The sequence below is a fragment of the Drosophila kikkawai genome, chromosome 2R (genome assembly GCF_030179895.1).
Source record: "Drosophila kikkawai strain 14028-0561.14 chromosome 2R, DkikHiC1v2, whole genome shotgun sequence".
Taxonomy (NCBI): Eukaryota; Metazoa; Arthropoda; class Insecta; order Diptera; family Drosophilidae; genus Drosophila; species Drosophila kikkawai.
Window position 1 is genome coordinate 11591924 of NC_091729.1, and position 26851 is coordinate 11618774.

At 40.8% G+C, this 26851-nt stretch overlaps 2 protein-coding genes across 2 annotated transcripts in view; one reads left to right on the forward strand and one right to left on the reverse strand.

Moving 5' to 3' along the window:
* LOC108078255 (uncharacterized) lies at positions 1-908 on the forward strand. Its single transcript, XM_017171989.3, has 3 exons — positions 1-129; positions 189-539; positions 600-908. Exons 1-3 carry the CDS (start codon positions 90-92, stop codon positions 632-634), a joined length of 426 nt encoding a protein of 141 aa, XP_017027478.1. The 5' UTR covers positions 1-89; the 3' UTR covers positions 635-908.
* Positions 905-26851, reverse strand: part of dnr1 (defense repressor 1) — a 27887-nt gene continuing 1940 nt past the window's right edge. The window contains exons 2-4 of the mRNA XM_017171987.3: positions 3051-4036; positions 2203-2853; positions 905-2141 (exon numbers count right to left, since the gene is read on the reverse strand). Coding sequence (XP_017027476.2) covers positions 1859-2141; positions 2203-2853; positions 3051-4036 — 1920 coding nt within the window. The 3' untranslated portion in view covers positions 905-1858. The remainder of the gene's footprint in view (positions 2142-2202; positions 2854-3050; positions 4037-26851) is intronic.

Sequence of the window (26851 nt, forward strand, 5' to 3'; positions counted from 1 at the left end):
AGCGTATGAAACCAGTGATAAGTAGGCTTAAACTTACAACTTAAAAAAACATAGAAACAAGCTGAAAACAATAGAATACATCCGTCGGAATGATTAAAAAACGCTATATCCTTATTACGCTGGTCCTGGGTAAGTTTGTAACCTCTTGAATCCAAAATTGATAATAGTAACTTGCAACTCCTTTTTAGGGCTATGCATCTTACCCTTAATTTTCGGTGAATCTAAGGCCCCAGATCTTCCAGGCAACAGCACCTTGATGAATGCTGTCTGGCCGAAAGATCACCTAAATGGAAGGGAGGCTTCGAAACTCCGTACCAAGCGACTAAAGAAAATAATTGCGAGGAAGAAATTTGCCAAACAGCTGATACGAATGACAAATCCTTGGGTAGACACATTTGATCATATTCCGAAAATGTTGAGAGACCTCGAAGGAACAAATCAAAAAACCAACAAGTTGAGTTCAAATTCAACTTTCAAACACAAAAATGATACACCAATCCCATATGCGAAGCTGCTGCGGCTCTTTATCGAATATGCTTGTAAGGAAACTGCACTCTTTTGGCGTTGAATCAATTAATCAATGTCTTTTTTTCCTTCAGGGAATAATCCCTGGCAATCGATAAACAAGAATTAGTAAGAGTCAATGAGGTGTAGATGATCTCGAATGGCGGTGGAACCGGATGACATTTTGTTTCTGAGAAAGCACAGTTTTCTTTATTTCGAATTCGGGTTTCAAAGCAAGATAGGAGAAAACTAAACACCAAAATTGGGAAATTAAAAGTGTGAAAAATTGAATTTATAGAAGATTATGTAGAGAAATCCTTGGGAAAACAGGAGGATAAACAAATATTCCAGTTGAAGCATTCAAAATAAATCGAAAAATAATAAAAACAACACGTAACGGTTTACATTTACGTTTTTTCATTGGTTTTTTCTTTTATATATGTATATATATATAGGTATATATGTAGTATAACATTGTTAACATTAATTATTGACTATACGTAATATCCGCTGCAGAGATACTTTTCGTGTTTCGTGTTCTGTTTCTTGTTTTGTTTGTTTGTTTTTTTGCAGGTACTTAGTACTACTTTGCTCCTTGGGTTTGCGATTATTGTACGCTTGTCCTATATATTCATAAAGTATATATATATATATGATGAGAATTGGGGGAATCGGGAGGCAGGGGGTCAGAAAGAATACTAAAGAGTTTTAGGAGTTAATAAATACATCTCGAGTTTAGTTGGTAAAATTGCTAACATTTAGTAAGTAACTATGTTGTACATTCAAGGGCTAGGCTATATATCGTATAAGGTATCGCTGATCTATAACGATCGTAAATATATCTATGTGTATACAGGTGTTGTATATGAATATGAAACAATCTGCAGTTATAGATTCTAGGCATAGGCTATGCAGTGAAGTCTTAGACGAGTTTGAATAGCACTTTCTCGAAGTCCGTACATCTATAAATATAGTAAATATCGTGTGTATATCGCTAGCAACTAGTTTACAGTTACAGTTAAAGTTAGTGTTACAGTTAGAGTTACAGTTAATGTTACAGTTACAGTTAAAGTTACAGTTTTCAGTTGCTTATATCCGTAAAATACTTGAGTAAAGATAGAGCTAAGATTGTTGACAGACTGACTACTCCTCCTAAGCCCTTTCAACCACAAAGAATTTCTGCCGCACGTTGCACGTTGCATGTTGCTAGCTCGCTAGCTCTTGCTTCTCTTTTTGTTGGTTTTGTTCCCCTTTTAGGTTGTGGTCATAGAATATTAGTGGATCAAGTTGGTTCTCAGACAATCGGCACGCACACCCATTCCATCAGCCGGAACAGCAGCGAGCACAACCAATTCTAGGCGGCCGTCGTCACCTTCGGCTGTCCGCCAGGTCCTGTTGCCTCTGCCCCAGCTCCCGCTGCTGTTCCCATCATTCCGCTCGAGGTGGCCGCCATGTCCGAGGAGATCTCCTCCAGCTGCAGCTCCTCAACCTCTGTCGTATGGCCATCGGCATTGCTGCTGCTGGTGGTGGTGGTGGTTGTGGCGCCGCTGCCGGATTGGCTGGTGCGCAGCTCCGGCGGCAGATAGATTTTGACCACGCTAGTTATCTTCACCCGACAGTTGGGACAGTTGCTGCATCTGCAAGGATAAAAATGATTTAAGTAAGAGCTTCTTTTATTTGGGATTAACTCGAACTCACCTCGCAGCGCACTGGGCACAGGCGATGACGTGACAGCACGGATTGAACACTGTGTTGATGGCGCGATCCATGCAGATCTTGCACTGCATGGCCTCCGAAATGCGCGTGTCCACGCAGCGCTCAATCGCCGCCTCACGCGCCTCCTTCTCGCGAATGGCCAAATCTATCTTGCCGGCCATGGAGCTGCTGCTTCCCGCCAATGGCATCATCATTGCCCCAAAGGCATCGGCAGCGGCACCGTCTCCTCCTCCTCCTCCAGCGGCAGCTGAATAGCCTTCGGCTCCGTCCGATGACACCTCAGTCAACAAATCGCCACCCCGTTCGTGCAGTGTCCTCCTGGCCTGGTCGTGCACCTCGCGACAGGTGTGCTGAATGTCAAAGACATAGCGCTTGCCCAGCTCCGTGTTCTCCGAGAACATGGAGGCAATGGTGCCCTTGAGGTCACGAGTAAACTGATTGGTCACCACGCCCCGCACTTTGTCGCACACGTAGAAGGCGTGACGCTCGGTGATGGAACGGTATAGTCCTGCGGCAATGGGCTGCTTAGGCAGCTTGATCTCCAGCTCCTTGCGATCGTTGTGATCATCCACGTACTCCAGCTTGAAGGTGCGACGCAGCGACTTGGCCGCAGCAATCGCGCCAAAGGGGATGCTGTAGAAGAGAAATTGAGAGTATTGATAAGTCTGGGGTTATTTAGGGATTTATTTTATATATAAATGAGGTTTTCTAACTTGAAAATTGGTCAGTTATGCTTAGTATTATCTAGTATTCTTCTTTGAGATCTGACCAAGATTCAAGTAAGGTAACTCCTCCGCTCTCCTAAAGGTTTATAGGCTCTTCAAACTCACCTTTGTTTCTCACCCCCCCGGCAGACGGTGATGCCGTGGGCGCCCACCGCTATGTCACAGCGGGTGGCACTCTCATTGGTGGTCACGCCGCTGAAAAGCTCCTCGCCATAACCCTCGAGATCCTGGATGGACTGGAGCAGCCAGTACTTGGCCGACTTGAGGCTCATTTGCAGCTTGGCCAGCTTGCTGTGTTCGATGGCAATCTGGCGCAGAAAGTCCGCTGGCGGCTCACCCTCCGAGCTGCTCGGCTGGATCAGGTAGTCCTCGTACATGCGAAGCTGATTGCTGGCCAGGCGCTCGTCCAGACCCGTCTGACTGCTGCTGTTGCTGGGGCTGCTGGAGCTGCTGTTCGAGTGCGTTTGCGAGCAGGCGGATGTGGAGGCGGAGGCTGAGGCTGAAGCGGATGCGGATGGCGAGGGCTGAAGGCTGCAACTTGTGGCCGGATTGGCCGCCGGCAGCGTCGTGCAGGTCTCGATGTGTTCCATGGACTTTTGCTTGGACAGGCGACGCTTCTTGAAGCTGAGCACATGCTCCTTCTCCTTGCGCTGCTGCTCTACCCGCTGCTGCTGGGCCTGCTGCTGTTGCTGTGCCTGCTGCTGGGCCAGCTCTCGCCGCATCCTCATGGGGCACTCTGCCCGCAGAGATGCCTCATTGAAACGCAGGCCATCGGCCTGGCAGAGCAGGGCCGCCAGCTTGGCCGCTCCGCTCCAGTCGGGCGCCGTGAGGCGTCCCTCGAGGAGATCTCGACGCGCCTGCATGTAAAACAGATTGCGCACGCTCTCCTGGAGGATGAAGTGCACTGGCACCCAGAACTTGACGCGCAGGGCCAACATCAGCTGGATGCCGCTGCCACTGCTGCCGCTGTCGCCGGAGAGTCGGTTGCGCAGGTTGATCCATTGGCGTGTGCGTGACTCCTTCTGGTTGGGTGTCCAGTGCTCCAGGCCGAAGTATTCCATTTCACAGATGATGTTCAGGGCCAAACAGACCTGGAAAAATAGAGAAAATAATAGGTTTAGTTTTGTGTCAGGAGGATTTTTGAATATTTAATTGTAACAAATTGTAATTATTACCTAAAAAAATGATTTTATTTCTATAACAATTTCTAAAGCAAAATATTTTTTGAATATCCCTATCCTTAGCCTAAATCTGTAACTAAAGATGTAACAAATGCATTCAATATCCCAATTTTGTCGCCATCTGTTTCAAATTGCTTTAATATCAAATCCAAATTGGAAAAGTAGTGAGAAAACATTACAAACATGTGTGTCAATGCGCCTAAAGTTGTTAATATAAAGGAATTCAGAATGAAGCTCAGAATGATAAAACCTAATTAGTTCTCCAGGATTGCAGTTCCTTTGTCCTAACCCGCAGGAAATTAAAGTTTAATCTTGGCGTGACGGGCATCGCGCTTGAATGTTTTTCAATCTATTCTGGATCAGCGACTTATCAATTCAACTTGACAGAGCCTGTCAGCGACATGCGGAGGCTTCCACCAGCAGCCCAAAGCATGTCCTGGCTCCAGTCCCCGTCTCCGTCTCCGTCTCCTATCTCCCAATCCCTTTCCCTGTCCCAGTCACAGTCACAGCCACAGTCCTAGTCCCAATCCCGACCCCAGCGTTGTCATGACAGCAGCAACATCCGCAACAACTGCTCCTGGCAAGTGGATGCTTGGCTGGATGGATGGGTGGCTGGGTGGTAGAGATGATGATAATGCTGTGGGAGCGTGGGCTGCTCACTGATGCTGTGGTTTCCAGAAATATTTGCTTATGCAACGAGCGTGTCATCGCTTCGAATGGAACAAGTTCAAATGCTCCCGGCAGCAGCAGCAGCAGCAGCAACTACAACATCCTTATGTGTTCCATAATGCTGATGATGAGGCTGCTGTCTCTCTGTGTCTGTCGGTTGGCTTTAACAAGTTGCCTGCCTCGATGCATTGCAACCCGATTCCTGCTCCCACATTCCCCAAAGGCACTTGCATTGGCTGGGCGCCGAAATGAAATTTCAAAACGTCTAAAACAAGAATACGACGAATACAAGGAAAATGTGTTTTTTTTATGGAATGAGCAGAGAGGGAGCTGCCCCTCAAGTTTACCTCTAAGTATTCCCATACCCAAACTTCCCTTCCCCCTAGAGCACTTTGCATAATGAGATATATGTACCCATCTATACATTTATGTTTATATATGTATATATTACCGAGGCAACAAGTTGCTCACGCATCAACGCCCATTTTGCACATTTTTTCCCCGTTTCCAATTAGGCAAAACCGCACAAAAACACGACAAAAAATAAAAAAAAAATGAAAAGGTGAGATGGATGAGGTAGGAGAGGCTGAGCAAGAGGATGTGCTTAAATTTATGAGAGGAATTATTAGCCATTAAAATGAAATTTGAGACAATTTTTTTCTGGTTGCCGTTTCCGTTTACATTTTCTTTTTATGCTCTGGCATTTTTTCACCTTTTAGAATTGTTTTTGTAACTTATGACTTGATATTTAGAAAAGTCTTTTCAAACATTTTAATTAAGCAAATACAAAAAATGTGGCCTACTTTTAAGAGTCTATAAAAGTGAATATCAAACTCCTATTTCAATATTATAAATATTTCCCTAATAGCTTTCTTTTTCAATGTTTAATTAAGCTAAGAATGTACTCAAATTCAAATTCCTTGCTGCTTTTCAGGCTTCACAGCCTGCCTCAGAAGCACCTGACAATGCCTAGAGCCTGCCTTTCACCTTGAACAAAGGACATCAGGCAAAAGTGAAACCCAATTCGCCAAACGAATCCACTTCTATGGCACTTTTGGACTAATTAAGACGACAGATGTTGCCGTCAGTTTTGTGGTTTGCAGTTTTCGAGCCGAGCACCAAGTCGAACGCAATTAATTAATCAAGTACGCAGATCAATTTACATGCCACTCGAGTCGAAAGTGGGCGTGGCAGCTTAGTAACGGTTGTTAGACAGGCGACAAAGCGACAAGGCGACGAGGAATTTGATGTACAGCTGAGACCAAGGAGGAACAAGGAGCCTCGGTGGTTGGGCATTAAATTCATGGCCATGTGGTGGTGGGGTAAGGGCCAGGCATGCGGATACGGATACGGATGTCGTGGGTTGCCGTTGACAGCCGCAGTCGGAAAGCGAATCTAATGAAGCCTCTCGAGAGCTTTGGCCCAGCGCAGTAATAACCTCTCCTCCCCCCATACAGAACTGAAATCTCATACTACGCATCTGCCGCGAGCGGAATGTTTAACAGAATTTAGGGATTCACAAGCGGATGGAAATGGTAAATCGAAAATGGCAATGGCAAAGCCAGATGGTGCATAAATCCCTCGGAACCCCATTGATAGCGGCTCGGTAATGGTTTTTTTTTTATAGAACTAATTAAATTTCCTAATGAAGTGAACTCAAAATGTAGAAGCACTTCAGGGTCAATGATCGCATTTGGTTTTTGAAATAAATAAAGTACTATAAATAAACAAATTGAATGGAACATTTGGTATAGAAATAGTTAAAATATTCATTTGATAGAAGTCAAAATAAATTAATTGGGTTGAAAATTAGCATAAAGAATTAAAAATAAGTATTTTCTAGAGTTCTAAAACAAAGAAAAATCAAAGAATAAATAGATAAAGCTTAAACGTTAATTAGGAATATTATTAAGCGGCTTTCTGATTTAATTTCCATAAATAAATAAAATATCAAGTATACGCCATGATAATTTCCATATAGATATAAATATCAAGTATACGCCCTGACAACAGTTTAATTTTAAAAGATTAATTTATTTACTTTTTCACTTAAACGCAAAATACTTTAAATTATGATGTTTTTTTATAATTAGCAACCCGTTTTTTCCGCTCAACCATCAATTTAAGCTTTTTATTCCAATTAGGCAACACATTCATCCCCAACAACAAAACAGCAACAGTTCTGCTCATAGAAATATTCTGCTGGTCGCCGGGGCATTTATTTCGAATTATTTCGAATTTTGTGGCTTGGAGAGGCGAAAACGTGGCAACAGGCGGAACCAAAAAGGCTAAATACATGTACACACATAATATGTGAACATTCATTCACCGCAGAAATAATACGGCAACAACAATAATGAAATACGCTTAACGTATGGCAACAAAAATATATTTATATATATGTATGTATGTATATACTGAAAATCGTCGCCGCTGTCAAGTGCAAAGTCCACTTTTGTGGATTTCGCTAAAATTAAATACAACACGAAAGCGAGCTGCTAAATGCGAGACGTGAACCGATTTTCAGCGTCAACAATGGCAAATCCAAGTCGGGAATGGGAATTAAGCTCAGGCTCAACGCTGACATAACCGAAAGTTACGAAAGGTTCCCCCCAAAAGATCTCCGACTCAATCCCTCCCCCGCAGATAATCCTTCTTACCACTCCTGCCGATTATTATACTGCCCTTGGCAATGCCATAAAGGCTTATTTGCAGTTATTGCTGGTGATTTTCGGAGGTTTTACTATAGCTCGTAAAATCCTGAGCAAGCAACAAGCGTGTGCAGAAGATACACCAACTATCTACATCTGTTACTTTACTTTTTACTGGGAATATCTCAGAAGATATAAAATGATATTTCATTGAGTCGTATTTATAGTTATTTATTTTCAAATTTGGGGTCATTTCATTTCAATTTTTACGCCTAGCAACAGGCAAGCAAAATGTATACGAAGGTAATTTTCACAAATGCTTTTATTTATTTTAGGAAAACTTATTTTGTTGATTTTATAGTAACTTAACTTTATTATACCCTTGCAGGGTATTATAATTTCAGTCAGAAGTTTGCAACGCAGTGAAGGAGACCTTTCCGACCCTATAAAGTATATATATTATTGATCAGCATCAACAGCCGAGTCGATCTAACCATGTCCGTCTGTCCGTCTGTCCGTCTGTCCGTCTGTCCGTCTGTCCGTCCGTCTGTCCGTCCGTCCGTCTGTCCGTTTCTACGCAAACTAGTCCCTCAGTTTTAAAGCTATCTGAATGAAACTTTGCATATAGTCTACTATATACTCTCACTGCTATATATGTCGGAACGGGCCGGATCGGACGACTATATCATATAGCTGCCATACAAATGTTCGATAAATTTTTAGAAAAAAAATTATAACTTTGCTGTTTTTCAACATTTTTGCACCATTTTTTAGATATTGCCATTCTATATTATTCCAGAATTTTGGTAAAAATTTTATGAAAATCGGACGAATATATGATATAGCTGCCATAGGAACAGTCGAGAAATTAATAGAAAATAATTATAACTTCGTTGTTTTTCAACCTATTTTTATCTTCTATGAGATGTAAGCTAATTTTATTAGTTCAAAATTTTGGTATAAATTTCATGAAAATCGGACAACTATATCATATAGCTGCCATATAAACCGATCGGCAGAAGTAGAGAAAATGTAAAACTGGGAATGTAAAGCTGTAACTGTCAAACTCTCAACATAATAAGTATAGGTAAAATTTAATGAAATAATATCTGCAAGGGTATACAAACTTCGGCGTGCCGAATTTAGCTTCCTTTCTTGTTTTTAATAGTAATTTAAAGAAATTTGTTTATTTTTCTTACATAAAATGTACTTCGGTTTTATTAGAACTCGTAAACTTGTTTGTTTCTTTAAAAATGGCCATTAAGTATACAAGGGCGAGTTATATTTCCTGAAATTTAACATCCTTTAAAAATATTTTAAAATGTTTTCAAGTAAACACCTGCTGTGACCAATTTCATTGGGTTTATTTATAGCCTAAAATAAGGGAATAATACCCACACTTCCTTGACCTTTTAATTATTTCTTTTGTCAAAAGCAACAAGCGTGTAAAATGACATGCCTCTCTACACCTTGTTCGGTGGCTTAACTTCTCCCCCTCAAGATGCGCCAACACAAGAGCGGACTTAAGAGAGAGCGCCAAAGGTAAACAAAACGAAGGTAAGAATACAAAAAAAAAAAAAAGTGTAACTGCCAGATGGGGAGAGCGAGCGTGAGAAACAAAAGAGCGTCGCTCTTTTTACAGTGCTGAGTACACAACAAAGACAACACAACAATTGTAAACGTGAGAGGCAGGGGAGCCTCCGAGTGGGGCCTTCGAGGGGGATCCAAGGGGGAGGGGCTGCTATGACTAGCTGGCAGCAGAAAACCCGACTGCATTGGACTTTGGACCCGAGTCTTCGAAATGCCAATTGGACTTTGGACTGGCACTCGCCTAGTGAGTGTTGTGTGTGTGTTGCTTTGTTGCTGTGCTTTGGTTGCTGTTGCTTCTCCTGCTCTCCGGCTGTTTATTATATGTTTTTGTCACGTCGTCGCCGATCGCTGGTGCGGCTTGGCAACTGTATTTTGTATTTTTTTGTATTTTGTATTTGCTTAGTTTAATGCCCGAAATCGAAAACTGTAACTCAATTCGAAGCCATGACGTCAGATGGAGAGACCGACTTTGTACTTTGAACCCGGAGAGGTGGAAAGAAGGAGAGCGCCAGATTGAGCGAGGCAAAGAGTGAAATTTACATGTAGCGATTAAAGTTAAAGGCTGATTAAATGCACTTTGAGCGCGCGGCACACGTGCAAATAAGAGAAATGAAAGCTGTCGGCCAAGAGAAGCGAAGTGATCTTTGGCAAGGCTGCTGCTAGTCAACTCTCTTCCTCTTGGCAATTGTTTGCAAACGAGATAAACAAATAGATAGACAGATGGAAGACTATAAACGGTTAGAACTCGTTCGCGTTTTTCACTCGTTTTGCAGGTCATGCGCTTATAGAGTGATCACTTCTCCCGCTGGCCCCCTCCAATTGCCATACCGCTTCTCTCCCGCTAACAGATGGATCTCCGGGGGCGAGAGAGGCTGCTGCACCCCTTTTTATAGAAATAATTACACTGAACAAAAAATGCAGCAAAGCTAGGGGAATAATTTTAGTTTTAATGGGATTTTTGGCCTTACACAAGTACGTTTTCTGAATTAATAAAAAAGAACTTTATAATAATAAAAAATAATTATTTTTCCAAGATACAATCATGCCAAATCTCATACCTTTTTTTCGCCGTGTTTATTGGGAATGAAAATGCACTGAAACTGGTTCGATGCAGGGAAATTGGCCATAAATTGCACTTAATTACTTATGCATCGAGACAGAGTGGAAAGTGGGGGGCAGAGCAAGGGGGAAGGAACAACCACGTGCTCGGCATGTGCGCCACCTTATAGATGAGGAACCCGTCTTTATTAACCTGCCCCCGCCTCCCAATTTACCATAACTGTTTCACGTTCGGTGGATGCTTTTTTAATTGCTGACGTGAGAACCGGCGGAATGTCTCTGACAAATGGTGAAAATGGAAATATATAGTCCATATGGCCGGATAGCGCATGAAATATGGAAAGCGAAAAGCGAGTGCAAGTGCAAAATAATTGATGGAAAGTCTGGACCACCGGGTGGTGATGCAATTAGCAGAGGGTAGAGATCGAAATGTCAAGGTGCGAGCTACTGGATGCAACATTTCAAGCTAACAAATCAAAAGGTTCGCTGCTATTTATAATTTCAAGAATCGAAAGCTTGGTATTTCCAGTCTATTGCTCATCGATCCTCTGAAATTTAACCAGTCTGAGTCTTACTGGTTATGTTTTTAAAGATCGCGTTGCAAATGTGTCAGTTAAAAATGTTGACTAATTATGTATATTAAGTATAGAAATCGAAAACTAAAATTGAAACTCAATGATACTTGATATTTTCTTTTTATGACCCATAACTATTTCAATGAAATCATCAAAAAATCGGTCATAAACGAGTTCCATTTCAACCTGATTACCCCTTTAAGCCATAAATTGAAGATCAGCAATAATAGGTTGACCAAAATATATGAAATACATGCAATATCTGCATGTTCCTATGTGTAATGCAATGCCCTTATCAATGCCCCAATCTGGCAATTGCATTGCTATATATAGTATAAGAATACATTATCAACAAGTGTGCCAACCTTCGCTTCCAACCTTCGCCACCTCAATCACAAAGTTGCAGCCCCAATTGAATTTTCCTTTCCATATGGCAAGCGAAATGGAAGCGTCATCGTTGTTACTAATGCTAGATGTTCTTCATAAAAGCTATGTGAATTTATATATTTAAGACCCTGGCATTTTGCCTTTTCCCTAAGATATAATTCTATTTGGAAACAAATAAGAAGTAGCTGCTGGGCAGTATTCTTAGTTCTTATGGGAAGAGGGAACTACAGTGGAAGCTCAATTGAAAGAAAGTAAATGAATCATATTTTATAAAATCTATTTATATTATATGTATTTGGATAAATGTAATAGACTTTTATAGCTCCTAAATTATTACAAAAAATAATATCTTATATCTGTTAAAATCACTATATTTTATATTTACTGCAAGAAGAATCGGTACCCTTCTTCGTTCTTATTAGAACACGTGTGTATCTCTTTCACACTGACTCCCTGTCTCTTTCTCTGTCTAGCTGTCTCTCTGGGCCATTTAGTGAGTAAGAGAGTGGCACTTGCATTTATTTTCTGCAGCAGGCCTAGCAGCAGCGACGCCGACTGCAGCAGCGACCGACTGAACATTGGACTTTGATCGTTGGCCATAAATTTAATAGCAAAAACGAAACAAATGGTAGAAAAAACTAAAAGCTAAAAACAAGAAAGAACAAAAATACTAGTGCACTCAAAGTGCACACTAAAAATGCAATAAGAGCAAGAGAGGAAAACAATTGCAGCGGGCGAGTGTTTTTAATGCCATTTCATAACTGCAATTAAAGAGCTAATGAATATGGATACGTAGTTCTGGGAGAGAATAAAAGTCCTTGCTAATAACGGTTAAGTATCCATAATCAAGGACACTTGAGAAATTTCCATAATGGAAAAGTTTTCAAATACTAATGGATAATTTCAGAGTGCTTTTAAGGATTTATTCTGATTAATAAAAAACCTTTTAGGAGTTATGTACATCATTTACTTTATTTAATAATTAGAGACATTTAAAATAATTAATTAAAATTATTTAGTTAATTAATTATTCAGATCCAAGCAAAAGTAAAGTTTTAATATGCCTAAAAATAAATATAAACGCAACTTATAAGTCTGCCTTGCAAATATCCTTTTAGAAACCTTTACCTTTTCTAATCCTTTTCTATAATAATAAATATAAGCCTTATTTGCTTTGACTTTCCCACTTTATTTTCAGTGCATCATCAGTGATCTCTTTGCTCCTGGGCCTGGACTTGGAAAGTGTGCTACTTGTCTCCTCCGCTGACAATTCACTTGGAGTCCCCGGGAATGAGTCAAGTTTATGGAGCCATTAAACGCTCATCGCCCTGCTGCTGTATACATATATGTACATATATATAATTTTTTGTTGTTTTTGGGCAATTATATGGGTGGCCCCAATTCACTGAGTGATCCAGTGTGGCCGTCTTCCTGCATTTTTAATGAAAATGCTGCTTTGCGAGCGGAATAGCGACTGTTTTTAGTTGTTTTTGGCCGCCGTACGTGACTTTTGGCACAGCCTGCCAAAGCGGCCAAAACGGTTGCGTCAACGGCTAAAAGGCAGCGTCAATTGCAAACGGCAGAGGAAGAGGAGGCTGCACCAAGTCTTAAATAAAAATCATGATGTATATATATAGTATGTTTGTGTGTATTAAAAATCAGGGCAGCCAAATGAAAATATATGTGTCCTGTGCATATTTATGCAGAAATGTGTGTCCTGGCAGTTGCCATAATTTTTCTCGTCCTCTTCGCGTTTTCCTTGTTTTCTTTTTTTTTTTTTTTTATTTGCCGCTCTGTTGTTTTGGTTTCGTTAAGTATGCGTCATTTTCAGTGGCTGCCACTTTTTGCGTGCGTTGCGCGAAAATGCGGAAAAGCCGCAGGGCTCCCTTGTACACTAGCCTCCTCACCCTTTCAGCTTTCTTCCTTCCTTCCGTTTTTTTATTTTCCTTTTCCCCTCGGAGAGTTGGCTGCAGTGCAAACAAGTCCTCTACAACAACAACAGAAGCAGCGGCAGGCCAAATAAGCATGCAAATGCATTACATTGTAAATTATGGGAGCGGGAAAAAGAGGACTTTTCCAGACCCTAATTAGCATGGCGCATTCCCAATTGCCGGGACGTGATGCCAGATTATCGTGGCTTAACTCTCGTGGCCAAACTCTCGAGAACTGCTGGCCAGGATTTGAGCATTAAATAATAAACTTTTACACCAATTTTCTGCCAGCACATAAGAGTTTGTAAAAGTGAAAATGCAAATGAATAGATTTCAAGCTTTTGTTGTAATTTTCCTGAACATTTCAGTTTTGAGAAGGGATAAAAAATATAATACGTCGCTTACTGGGAAACTACAGGACTAAATTCCACAGAAATTATCTTGACTAAATTTCCACAGAAAATCAAACAGGACTGCCTCGGAGCTTCCAGAATATTTAAAAAATGTACAAAACAATTAATTAAATAGGTTAGTTCCCTACCAACTTTTTTGTGCTGCCATAAAAACAGCTTTTTATATTTAGATAAAATACTCAAAAGACATGGCATAGGTTTTTCCCCTAGAATGTGAGCTCCTATTACCAAAAACCTACTATAGTATCAGTCCAAGCCATTTAGCAAAGTCAACTAGGGGGGGCGGGGAGGCCCACCCCTAATTTCAAAGCCAACAAAGTTGGCATAGCAACCGGAATTCTTCCAGCGATCCCTCCTTCCTTCCGTCTGAGGGAAATATTCTATTTACACAAAAACACTCATTTGATTTCCATACCACTTTCTAGACTCTCGGAATCACATTTGCAACTTGATAAATTACATTTTGCCTAAATAAAATGTTCAGGGAGGGTGTGAGGGCTGTGGAGGGAATGCCAAAAGATTTGTGGAGGCGGCGGCAAAAACTTTTCCTGGCCAACAATGAAAGGAAAACTTGGCGAAAAGAATGTCAAGTGCACATACGAGAGCCAGAAATGGAAATGTTGTGGAATTTTAAGATGACGAAATGTGTGTTTGCTGCGGCCTGGAGGATGCATTTCCCACCACGAAATGTGGCCAGGGATATACACATATATGTATATACTTGTGTCCAAATGAGTCAGAGGTCAGGGTCTTGAAGACCACAAAACTTGGACAATTGTCGATGTTTAAGACGCCGGTCCAGGGAATACAAGAACGAGAGGAAAAAAAAAAGACATAATAATAATAAAAAGAAATTTTCTTCCGCCTGGCGGATTTTGTGTGCGGGAAAAGGATGCATAATAAGGCAACATTATGCGGCAGTCAAGAGGATGGCACAGTTCCAAAATATAATAACAGAGATATCAGTAAATCGGTTTCTGGGGCCTCCGGAAAGTTTGCGCAAGCCAAAGGGGCTTCCCCAAACCGAGCTGCTGCTGCTGCTGCTGCTGTTGCTGCAGCTGCTTTGATGATTTATCCGCCACAACACAGCCATACACCCACCCAGAGCCGCCTCTTTTATAACCCTGGCTATGAACTTGTTTACCCATAAATCCACAAGGCAGGCTTACAAGTTTACCTCACTCGGCCCCAGCTACCACTCTCGCCTTGGCCGCTCTCCAATGTATTTCAATTAAGTTATCAAATACGGTACACACACACAGGGACACACCGCTTTGCAGCAGGTTTGTATCTGTCAGTTACCAAAAAATGTATATTTTTTACTCGTATATAATATATACAACATGGGTACATACATCTATGGGTAGGTAGATCCTGCTGCTGCTGCTGCTGCCGCTGCCTGTTGCCAGGTGCCAGGCTGGCTCTTGTCTGCCCCATATTGATTTTCTTTTTGGCCAATGATGTCTCTACCCACACCCCACTCCACCCCCCCAAAGCAATTCCATGTTTGCACTTGATAATTCCGGCCTGGTCCGGGCATTTGCCATGCAAATGGGTCGCTAGCAAAACACATACACATATAATAATATATCATTTCGAGTTGGTGGCTCACTTAAAAAACGGCTGGCTCCAGTCCGATGTCCGTGCCTAACCTCATTTATTCTAATTGTAAATTGCACTCGGTCCGTCCTTGGGTCCTTTCGGTTTCGCCACGAGCATCAACCGGTATCGGAAATCGCGCGTGACAAGCTTAGCCTAACCAAATACAACTCCTGTTCCCTCTGGTTACAATGAAGGTTTTCTTATGCACGGTGAAAAACTGGGGGAAAGTCCCCTAAAAAGTAATACATGTCAAGTTTCATATAATATCATAAAATCTTATTGATATTTTCTTAGAAAATATATTTAAAATATTTTAAAATGAAGAACGTTTATATCCTTATCAGATTTACTTCTCAGTCTGTAGTAACCCCCATTATCCTAGCAGTGTATATATTGGTCCCCTCCTGTTCTTCCTTCCATTCAAATGACTTTAGTCATTGCAGTTAATGATGCCTGGCTTTGGGCCCCACCCTGAAAACCCCACACACCCACACCCACAACCACTTTTCCCGCTTGAGCCAAGTTCAGAGGCTTTGATGGACATTTGATGGCAGGACCAGAGCTCCGTCCCACTCCACCATATGCCAAATGGCAATTTTCACTTCGTTAAAATTGTAGAATTTTCTTTTCAAGCAATTTAGTAGCGGAAAATGCTTTTGATGCGGGCCAAAAAGGAAAGCTTCGGCCGGCGGATACAGGCTAAGTGGGTGACGAAGCCAACAGGCCGTGTAAAAAGAGGGAGCAGGGGAAAATCAGAGCGGAAAAGTGAGGAAAAGTGTGTGACTGGGCAGACTGCAGGTCTGATTAGAAATGATTAGGGGGGTCTGATTTGATTATTACTAAACAAACTTCCCTGTAAATTACAAAAAATAGTACGAAAAAAAAACAAGAATGTATTAATTTACTCGGTAATTCCCGCAATTATCATTTCGTGACCTCAGGCAATTTCGCACTGGCATATGAATATGTAAAATTCAAATGAGAACTCAGTCATCTATCCTTGCTTACCCCCCCTTCTAAATGTAATTACACTAAAATAAATAAATCCCCTGCCAGGGCAATTTCCATTAAATTGCAATTAAAATTCTTCGAAAATTTTCTCTGTTTTCTTACAGCTGGACTTAATTAATTTCAGTCCGGGCAATGAAAATGTCGCTTTAAGAGGCTCAATTAAAATGGCATTATCCTGGCGCTGATTGTGGTTTTCGTGTGGGGTTAGGGGAGCGACCAGAACAAAGACAAAAGCATCGGAGTAAGGCTACGAACAATGCAAACAGGACACACGATTGCCGCAGGGACACTGTACATCTTTGGGCAGTAAAATAAAAATAAAGGCATTTAATTAAGACGGCCGAAGGACAACAGTTTCCGCCTATATAGAGCTGGGATTATACGCTAATTGAAGCGGGGAAAATTGCGCAGGAAAAGCCTATCCTTTCTCACTCTCCCACGCACTACATAAAAATTCGAATAAATTGCAATTTAATTCGATTTCGAATTTAAAATTGAAACCGGCCAGGGTCCGATAGTGAATTATATCTTGATCCGGTAGCTGATCGGATTTGTTGTGCGAGTTCATTTCCCATCATGTCTTTATGTGCTTTTATTGGCCCCCTTTGTTTTACAAGGCCCTGTGTCACCGCCTCCCACACAAGCTTCCTGGCAGGAAGAGCGTGCCGGGAGAGGAGAAAGGCCAAAGAAAATAATAGTGAAAGCCACACAGGACTCGGTTCGGTTTGGTTCGGGGCAATAAAAGTAAAGCAAAGGCAGCAGCACCAGAAGGAACAAAAAATAAAAAAAAAAACAAGAAAGGGCGAAACAAAAGCCTTGCCATTAGAGACACATCAAAATGGCACTCAGCATGGTGCCAAGGGGATGGAGGCGGGTGAGCTTTGGTCCTGGTTTAGATTGAGGAAACCCAACCCCACCGCCAAAAGAGGTGTGAAGGGGGCAGCACCGCGTCGAGCTTGTCGGCTTTTATAGAAAACTATATTCGAATACAATGGGAAAAGCATTCAATGCATTCCCCTGTTCCTTGCGGTTTGTTTTGCGGCTTGCATTTCTTTTTTTTTCGGCTGCATTTTCACGCAATTTATTGTTCTTGCTCTCTTCCTCACACTCTTTTACTGCCTTTCTCCTGTTTCCTGTAGAAATTCTCCATTTTAATACCCGGTAATCGGGGGGTACAAAGGTATATTGTACAAGTGGATCTCGGGGGAACTATAAAAAGCAAAAGTTCATTTCTCTGACGTCATAGAAGGAGGAATATATCCTATTTATATAATATATTTGCCTATTATTTGTATATAGTCCTAATTTCTTTCTATATATACTAAAGTCTTGGCAAATTTAATACCAGGTATCTCATATTCGTGCTTCTAGGACCATGTCTTTCCTTCTTGCTTTTTTATTGTTTAATATTGTTCTAAGCTATGTATGTTGGTTTGGCCTAGAGTAAGCTTTATTTGCAGGTTGTGCCAGAGCAATGGGCAGAAAGAGGAGGTTTACTTGCCCATATTTCCGCTTAGTTGTTGTGCATTCAGGTTTCTATGGTTTTACACTCCCCATTTTCCTCCTGTTGCCACGTTTCTAAGCTTTAGCGAAATGGGCGAAAGCAGTTCAAGGATAATATGCAAAAAACCATGGAAACAATAGATAACACTAGACTCCAAGGAGGAGGCGGAACGTTAGTGGCAAAGTGGAGGCGCCTGCTTAGCAAATGACATTATCATTTGCCTCCAACATTGATTTTGCTCAAATTCCGTCATTGCCATGTGCAGGCACGATTTCTGCATCATCATAAAAGTGCTGAGTGAGCACTGCAAAAAATCAAGTGCCCTAGCTTAGAGTGGAAAAACTAAAAGTGCTTAAAAAATAGTCTATTTTATTTAGACGATAAAACAAAACAAAATTTACTACCTACAGAATATCTAAAGAAGAATGAAAGAAAATTAATCTTATGCTTAAAATAAAACCAGCTGGAAAACTTAATTTTCTTTTCCATTTCCAGTGCAGGGTACTAAAAGACAAATGCCCCTGACTGTGCAAGCGGTAATTGCATTAAATGTCGGCTTAAAAACAGACGACACTCACTATATACCACCACCAACATCACCATCACCCGTGTTTTCCTTGCTTCCTTTCTGCATTACGCGTCCTCCACTCGCAGCCTTGTCATTGTCGCTGGATTAGCGTTGGACCTCCTCCCGATTTTGCCCACTCATTCTCACGTAGAACTACTTCCAATTAGCCGGAGAATGGCAAAGATACTCAAACACATGCCCGCAAAGTGCTCGCTCGGTTTTAACCATTTAATCGATATGTGCGAGAAGTTTTCACCGAAAGAGGAGCGAATCAAGTTCAGTTCACATCGCACGTGACGTCCGCTGACTTCATTCGATTCGACTGTTTTCTCCCTCTACTCGTCGCCCTTTGAAGTGCACCCACTCAATTTCGCGGTACAGTCAAATTACTTTAAATAAAACCACATTTATATGCTAAAAACCGTCAAGTTGATGAAAAATTGGATTTGGTTGCTTGGCGCCCAACGAGTGACTGAAGTTAAGAGTGGGAAATTTTTGAACGAAAGACGCACAACGAGTGATGCTCGACGAGTGACGAGTGTTTACGAAATTTAATTTAAATATGTAATATGCAATCAATTGGTTCTACTGAAATTTATTGTTTTTTTATTTCAATGGCATATTTCTTTGCTTAATTTAAATAAATAAATAATTTTACATATTCAAATATCTTGAAAAAAGTTAAAGTTACAGAATTTCAACTGTAGTTGGCTTCTTTTTTGGGCCGTTTTCTTGTTTCTTGTATTGTGTGCTTTGGCACGCGAATATAATTTCCTTTTGATTGGGCGCGCCTCGGCCCGACTTCATTCGCCGACTAGCTGGGAGCGATTTTCCAGATAGATTTGCGGGCGCACTGCCAGCACACGGTGTAAACATAAATTGCGCTGGCAAGGACACGCACACTCACACACACACACACCCCCAGCTGGGTTAGCTGGCGGAGCAGGCAGTTGGGAGTACTGGAATGGTGGAATGGAGCAAGGACGCAGACAGGATGGCGCGCACGCACCGCGAAGCCTTCTTCGTTCGTGTGACCCTCGCAGCTCCAAACTCCAGGCCTCGACGGCACACACACATACACACACATGATGTATGCTTGCCAGGGTTGCCGACTTGCCCAAAGTCAAGACATCAGGAAGTAAATAAAGGAGGGCCCCTTTCACCCCCTTGAACTCTGACTTTTAACCAGGTTTATTTTTTCCTAAAGCGGAAGCTTAGACTCCATGAGGTTTTTCATCTGTAAAAACTTTTCCCCTTGCCTTTGTACACTTTACAATTCCCAAGTTGGTTTTTGTGTAACTTAAGACCTATATTTTGTCAATTCTTAAGGGAATTTTAAACACAAGATTTTATTAAAACTTTGAAATTGTGTAATTTACTAATTATAGAGTTGAAAAATCACAACTAAAACTATTTCTGCCATTGGAAAAGTTAGTAAAACCCAAAGTTTTTTAATCAAATTTGCTGCCAGTCAAAGCAGGTTTTTTGGAAACCCATATTAAATGGTTTTTGGAAGACCCCTGGCAACCCTGCACCTAAAAGTGTGGTCTGGCCCCAGGTTGCCATCGCCTGTGGAGGAGCCAAACATTTTGCATTCTCGGACACAGGCACAAATGTCCAGCGAACATGATAAACGCCCTGCTGCACCCGGACCGACATAAAAGTGATGGCAGGAAAATGGGGGAAAATGCATGGGCTTTGCGTTTTGTGTTTGGTGTTTGGTTTACGGTCCGAAAGCTGGAAGCTGAGAGAGCTGAGAGCTCCAGCTAGTTGCAATTAATTCCGAAATTGGCAAACGACATTGGGCTTTGTCGTGGGTGGAGGCTCCTCCTCCACCCACTCCGATTTAATTGTTTGGAAAATTAATTTTTGCTAGCATTCTGCAGCATAGAAGGCAGCCAATGAAGCAATTGATTAGCATAGAGATTGCATAAATAAATAAATTCCACATAGATTACCATTTTTGGTCAAGGAAACCCTCGAAAATTTATTGATACGTATTTTATGCACCAATGCATTTGACTATTGCAATCAATGCAAATGCTTATTGTTATTTCCCTGCAAATACTAGATGATTTTTCGGTTGACTTTCTGCTCTCTTTGGTGCTGTAACTAATTAAGCGGTAAACAAACTATGGAGCAATTTCAGCGGTCACTGAATATGTATGTCTTTGTTTTAAATAACTTTTTCTCCTCTGTCCCTCTGTTACAGAACTTTCAACTGTAGTGTGAAAAACCCGAACCCATTCGAATAGTGGGGAAAAAAAATAAATTATATAAGCTATATATAGTATTCGCATTGTGCGGTGTTTTTGTTTTTAGGTTGCGTGTGTGAGCTTCGAAAAATTTATGGCACCTTTGTTGTGGTCAAGTCAAAAACCAGCAATGATCCAATTCGGCATACACATCGAAACGATAAAGCCAATAAATTTTGGGCATTTTAATTAAGAGACAACATAAAATACAAGAAAAACTGAATAAATCATTTAAAAAAACAAACTAAAAGTGTGGATTTAAGTGAAATAGTTTCGCTGAAATAGTTTTATGTTTGAAAAGGTTCAATGCATCCCAAAATAAATGAGTTTGTCAATTTCTCAGTCATTTAAATAAAGAAATTTAATTTTAATCTTTGTAGTTGCCCAATTAAAATTAAACTCTATTGCGTTGTATCTTGTGGGGGGCCACAAACAAAACAAAGAGATAAGTATTCGCGAGATACGCTCTTTGTGCCAAAATGTATCTGAAAACACGGGTACTCTCACTAGCCTTAAATTCGTATTTATATTTGGTTGTTTGTTTAAATTGTTAATAACTCTCGAACTGCAACAAATAAAGGCAACGAAGCGTTGTACCGGACCAGAATCGGAGCAGAAAGCAACGCCAAGAAATAAAATAACAAATTTACATACAAATGCAGAGATACAGATACATATATGGCAAAAAACACAAATAATAAAAGCAACAAAAAATAAATAAATAAAGCGAAAAACGAAAAACGAAACTTGACAAAAATACGAAAATAGGTAAATCTCGTTTTGTGCCTTTTGCGTTTTACATTTTTTTCGCATGGGCTTGGCTCTCCGACTGCGAAACGAAAAAAACAGCGACAGACACAACCTAAAACGAAGAAGAACACACAAAACCATCTCAAGTCACATACAGATACACAGTAAATAAAGATCTGGAATGATGATAGATGGGATTATAATCGGCTTTAACAGTAGAATAACTTGGATGCTAAACTGTATCAGAGGCTATGAAGCATTGTTAAAACGGTATATAAAAGTAATTTCTTTCTGAAAATGTAGTAATTTTAATATTTACAAATATTATTTCTTCAAGTGTTCCCTTGCTTATAACTTATTCTTTTTGTAAAACACGTGTGTGTGTGCTTTTCTTAGCGAAATATAACTTCCCGAAAAATCGCATTTAGGCCAAGGCTAAAAAGGCCAGCAAACAGGGCGTATGCTTAATATTAATCACTAAACTTTACTCTAAGTAAATAAATAAACAAAAAAACAGGGGAAAACGTGTGTGTCTGTGATGTGGTGGGGAAATTTGAATTTCAATTTAACATCTGTTGAAGACAAACAAATAAAATAAAGAAAAACGCAAAAAACTCACAAATTGCGTTTTAGGAAAAGAGCAAAAAAATGAGACCCCATGGAAATCGAAATTATTTATGCTTATTTATCATTTACGCTTTGATTGCTCTTGATATCTGACTTGACTGCTTCTACCTGTCGTCTCCTCCTCTGCCTCCGCCCCCTCATTCTCCCAGTTTTTATCAGTCTGCCTTTCTTGTTCTGTTTCGAGTTGTTGACATCGGGTATTAATATAAGAAATTTCCGAGCTTATCAGAAGAAGGTGATAAACAAAGAGACACATGGAAGAGTCCACCAACACGACGATATATTATAGTATATATGTGAAATACTTCTATATTTCTCGTTCTGCTTTTGACATTTGTTTTTTGTGTTAATTATACACACACAGAAAAGTATAAGCAAAAGATGTGTGTATCTTATTTACTAAACAGAAACAAAATGAGTTTGGGGTCCCCAATTTAAGCAATCAATATTTTATAGCAGGTTCATTTCGAAATGCTTATTGGATTATTTACTTTCCAACTGGATAAAGACAATTTTTAGTATGTAAAAAGCCTTGACATTAATTTATGTACACGTGCTTTATAAAATTATATTATAAATTCACAAAGAAAAGATGATTCATATTAGGGAAATGTTTCTACAGTATTTACTTGGGTTTTTCTGCTACGAAAATATAAAAAACTTTGTCTATTATTGTTGCTTCTACTTCCCAACTATGCTATAAATTTCAGCTATGCTATTCAAATTTCTCAGCCTGAATTGGCCTTTTGTCGCGACACGAGGAGACAAGCAAATTGGCCAGCGGCTGCTGCACTTGACCCGTCGTCCGTCGTCGTTGTCGTCTCCAGCCTCCCTGCCACTTGAGCTGCCTCATCAAATCTTGCCTGGAAACTTGCCTCGTTGCACATCTTTCAATTGTTGCAACTCGCACACTCAGGCATCGCCCACTGCCACGCCCTTCTCGTAATCCCACACTTCAAGGGTGTTGCAGGGAACCCATCCATCCAACCATCCATCCATCTCTCCATCCTGCCAGCTGCCTCCTAATCCGCCCCCATTCTTGCCACATCCCTGTGTTGCCCCTCTGGGTAGGCGGGTTTTCACAAAAGGGAGCGGCAATAGCAGCCTTCGCAAATATAATTACACCTAGAAAATAGATGTCGTGTCGCCGGAGTAGAAAGATCTGATTAGTGCAGCCTGTTGACAGGCAATCCGATAAGGAATCACAATCAATGGGCAAAGGGCCAGACCATTATACGCACAGTCAAGGCTGTGTGGCGGAATTATATTATGGACACTTTAAGGTCCTGGGGAAATAATTAAATAGTATTTTGCTTTAGTGGGGGAGGATTCAGTGATAGGAAATACACTTTTGAATATACAGAGAAGTTCAAAGGAACTAAAGTTATATAAAAGAAAACACGAGGGGTTTGAAATCTCTTTAGAAGGCATCTAAAAGTATGCAATAAAATGTTTGAAGTAAGTAAGTTTAAGGTAATTTTGATTCACAACTATTGAGAGGATTTCAAATCCCTAATTTATTACAAAGACTAGATCATAATTCAAAGTGATTTCTTAGGGACTAGCCAGTTTTGCTTTAAAAAGCTATACTGGCTAGATCCTAGGAATTACTTCATTCAAACCTCGATAGTATGAGCTAAGACTTAATATAATACTAATAATATACTTATATACTTAATTTTTATACCCCCATTTATTACAATAGCTAGATCATAATTCAAACTGATCTCAGGTTTAATTTCAAAAACCTCTATAGCTTTTTAAAGCAAACCTGGCTAGTCCCCAAGTATTACTCCATCCAAACCCCGTTATCATCCTATTTTAGTATGAGCTAAGACCTAATATTACTGCACCGTTTCTGAGAATAAAGTTTCCATTGCGATTTCATCACACCTTTTGATCAAATTCGAGCCTGGGATTTATCAGTTTTTTCCCTATCGTGACACTGCAACGTCACTTGTTTACCTCTTCCCGGTTTGTGGACTTTGTCATGTAACAGCAGGCCTTCGGAACATGCTCGAAAAGCCAATCCAGCCCATCCAGCCCATCCAACCCACTCATTCCGCACTCGAAGAAGCCGAGCAATCAAAAACAACTCAAAGGGCCACTCCAAAAACTCTCTCTCTCAGACGACAACAAACGAGCAACGAAAATGTGCAATTTTAAATGCAATTACAAGTAGCTGGTAATTGCAAGTATTGTCGAGCATAAAACTGTTGCTCATGATGGCGTTAATAGCGGCGGGGTAAATTGGGAATCGGCCTGACTCACTGCACAGGCACACACCCCGAAAAGCAGGCTTATTTGCATGATCCCATATACATATAGACCCCGCCAAGTACCATATACATTTGTTAAATCGGGGTAACGAAAATGTAATTCTCCTTTGACATGCAAACTCGTCGAAAGCGTCGGCCTTCTAAATGACGTCAAGGAAAAACTTTTTCGGATTGCGATTGTTCGTACAAGTGAAAAACTTTGTTGCTTCTGGCCGAGCCAGCTTGGCAGCCCCCAGTAATTAAAATGTGCAACCGCCCCCGAAGTCCCGATCCCTTGGATTATCCACCGCCCCCCCCCCCCCCCCACCCGTTTCGTTGGGGTTCATTAGCCGACGCGATAAGGCGCCCGTCCAGCTCAAAAGTTATGTAAACGCGCCCTTATCTGAGACTCAGTATCTCCGAGTTCGTTTACACCCGAGCGGGATTATCTCAGAGCCTTGGTTTCGAGACTTGGACCCTCGTCACCTGGCTGGGTGAACCCAGGTGACATTGACAAAACTCTTTGAATCATCAGCAGGGCCATTCTGTCCTTCAAATTAATTAATTAAATTTACTCACCTGGCTATTTATTAATAGCCAGGATTTCTCATTGTCATCGATGACGAGTGTGTAAGGCTCTTGGACACTCCTCCTTATCGCTGGCGTTACAAGAGGCGCGTCACTCTTTTTTTTATGATAAGCAACCAGCTACAGCCCATAGATTAAGCTGACGCATGGCCCAAAGTAAAATCGCAGCGGAAAAAATATTAATTCGATTAATCCAATGACGAACTGAATCACAGATGACGACTGGGAGGGAGAGAGCAGTCAGTCTCCCATGGGGGCCCCATTCGAATATATATTTTTATATATAGCTTATATATTATGTACATATGCCAGATGTTTTCCCAGATCAACAGGGGTGATAGAGAGTGTTATTGGACCTTGGACCGTGCAGCATACAAAAGTCCAGGCTATACGTGATTCGGAGCAAGTGGAATTGATAAGGATTTTGATTCAATGTCAACCGGGGGATAATGCAACAGTTAAGCCGAGAACCCAGAAAAACAAAGTTGACAAAGAGTATTTTATATATATATATTACCAAGATTCCAGTTATTGATGATGATCTCAATGCCAAGTGACTAATTTATACCATTATCTACATATAAGTTGCCAATAAATATTAAATTATCTCCCTGACAGTGCCACAAAGTTTCGTTGGAACTGGTTTTTGATGGGTGGTCTGGTCTAACCATCACATAACCCCATATATTTCTATAAAGGGCTTTCAATTAGCAATCATTAATCGCGCACTAACTGGAAACAAAGCGCCTCGTAACCTTTGCAACGACTTAAGAGCTAAGCCCCTGCCATAAAAACCATCTACGTTCTGGCCCCAATTTGACTTGACTTTTGCCAGGTGTGTGTAGTATATGCGATGTTCGCTTTTCACTCCAAAGCTGTAAATGTTGATAGCAAATTAGCCCCCTCCTGATAATGCTATAGACGTTAGATAAGATAGAAACACAAGTTGAGAAGCATATTTTCGTGTCTTACCGTTGGTTGTCGGTTCTTGTTTTTGTTTCTGCTGTTGATAATAAAGTTGGCAACGAATTGGGCCTGGAACTGGGACTGGGACTGGGACAAATTAATGCCAGTGTGTGTTTGTGTGTGCGTTATTTGATAAGTTTGCCTGATTAGATTGCACAAACACTAATGCACAGGTCGCAAATAAGCCAAAGTCTTAATTAGCCTGACAAACAAGGCGAATTGCCGAATTGCCTTTAATCTTTCGCCAGGGCGGTGAAAATTAAGGGTATAATGTGCCAAGGAAAGCATAATCGTATGTATATCGCCCTCTCATAGTAACAGAGCCCAAAACCGAACAGAAGCGGCCTGGTCAAGTGTTTACTTAAAGCGCCTCAAGTGGCGGCCACTTGGACATTGAACCCACCAGCGGAGCACTAGCTACACCGTAAGAAATGATACCAAATCACAATCGAGTGCTTATGAACTTAGCTAAGGCCCAGGGGATTAGTTGTTTTATTACATAAACCTCTTGAGATCTTAAGTAAAGGAAGATATTGCAAGGAGTCTCTTTGTAAAGGCAACAACTAAAGTTAAATGTTTTTAAGATTTCCCTAATTATAATTTTCAAGTGTAATTTAAGTTTTTCCCTTGTGTACCCATCACTTAATACCATAAATATTCACAATCGCACTACAACCTGCTATCGGTGCTGTTTCTTTGTTGTTTTCCTCGCACCTGAAGGCGAATAAAAAACTATCGCAGGGGGGCCGCTGGGAGTCAAGGGTATTTTGGCAATTTGGCATTTAAAATGAATTAGCGCAAAACTAGTAAACAAGACAATGAAATTTGACACGCCGAGCTGATAACGGCATGCCATTTGGATTTATAAAAAAAAACACTCATTATTTCCACTGATAAAGCGTGGAAGGAATTTCGGTCAGACTGCAGGTCCAGGGGCTTCGCGAAATGAAAAGTTTTATTGAAATTGAATCAAGTGCATTTAATGAAGATTCTTTCATAACATTTTTTGTTTTTGTTTTGCTTTTTTTTATAGTTGAGCCGCTCCTCTGGCATTACCCGTAACGAAATTCCCCATAAAAAAGTGAAGAAAAAAGGCCGCCATTAAAATGAAATGAGAACATTTTCGTTGGCCTGGTGAGTCGTCAACAACTTTGCACGTCGCCCATAAAAATGTAATCATTTTTTAGTTATTTATTTCCAAAGATAAAACCCAACCAATTTCTTTAGCTTTTTTTCCTGACTTCACCTGAGACTCAAGTGACTTGAAGGCCCTTTAGTGTTACACCATATCCTCTTCCCAAAGGGATACGTCATTTTTGAT

Coding starts and splice junctions, on each gene's coding strand:
- LOC108078255 (XM_017171989.3), top strand. CDS start 90: ATGATTAAAAAACGCTATATCCTTATTACGCTGGTCCTGG. Junction 130..188: donor CCTTATTACGCTGGTCCTGG/GTAAGTTTGTAA, acceptor ACTCCTTTTTAG/GGCTATGCATCTTACCCTTA. Junction 540..599: donor GCTCTTTATCGAATATGCTT/GTAAGGAAACTG, acceptor TTTTTCCTTCAG/GGAATAATCCCTGGCAATCG.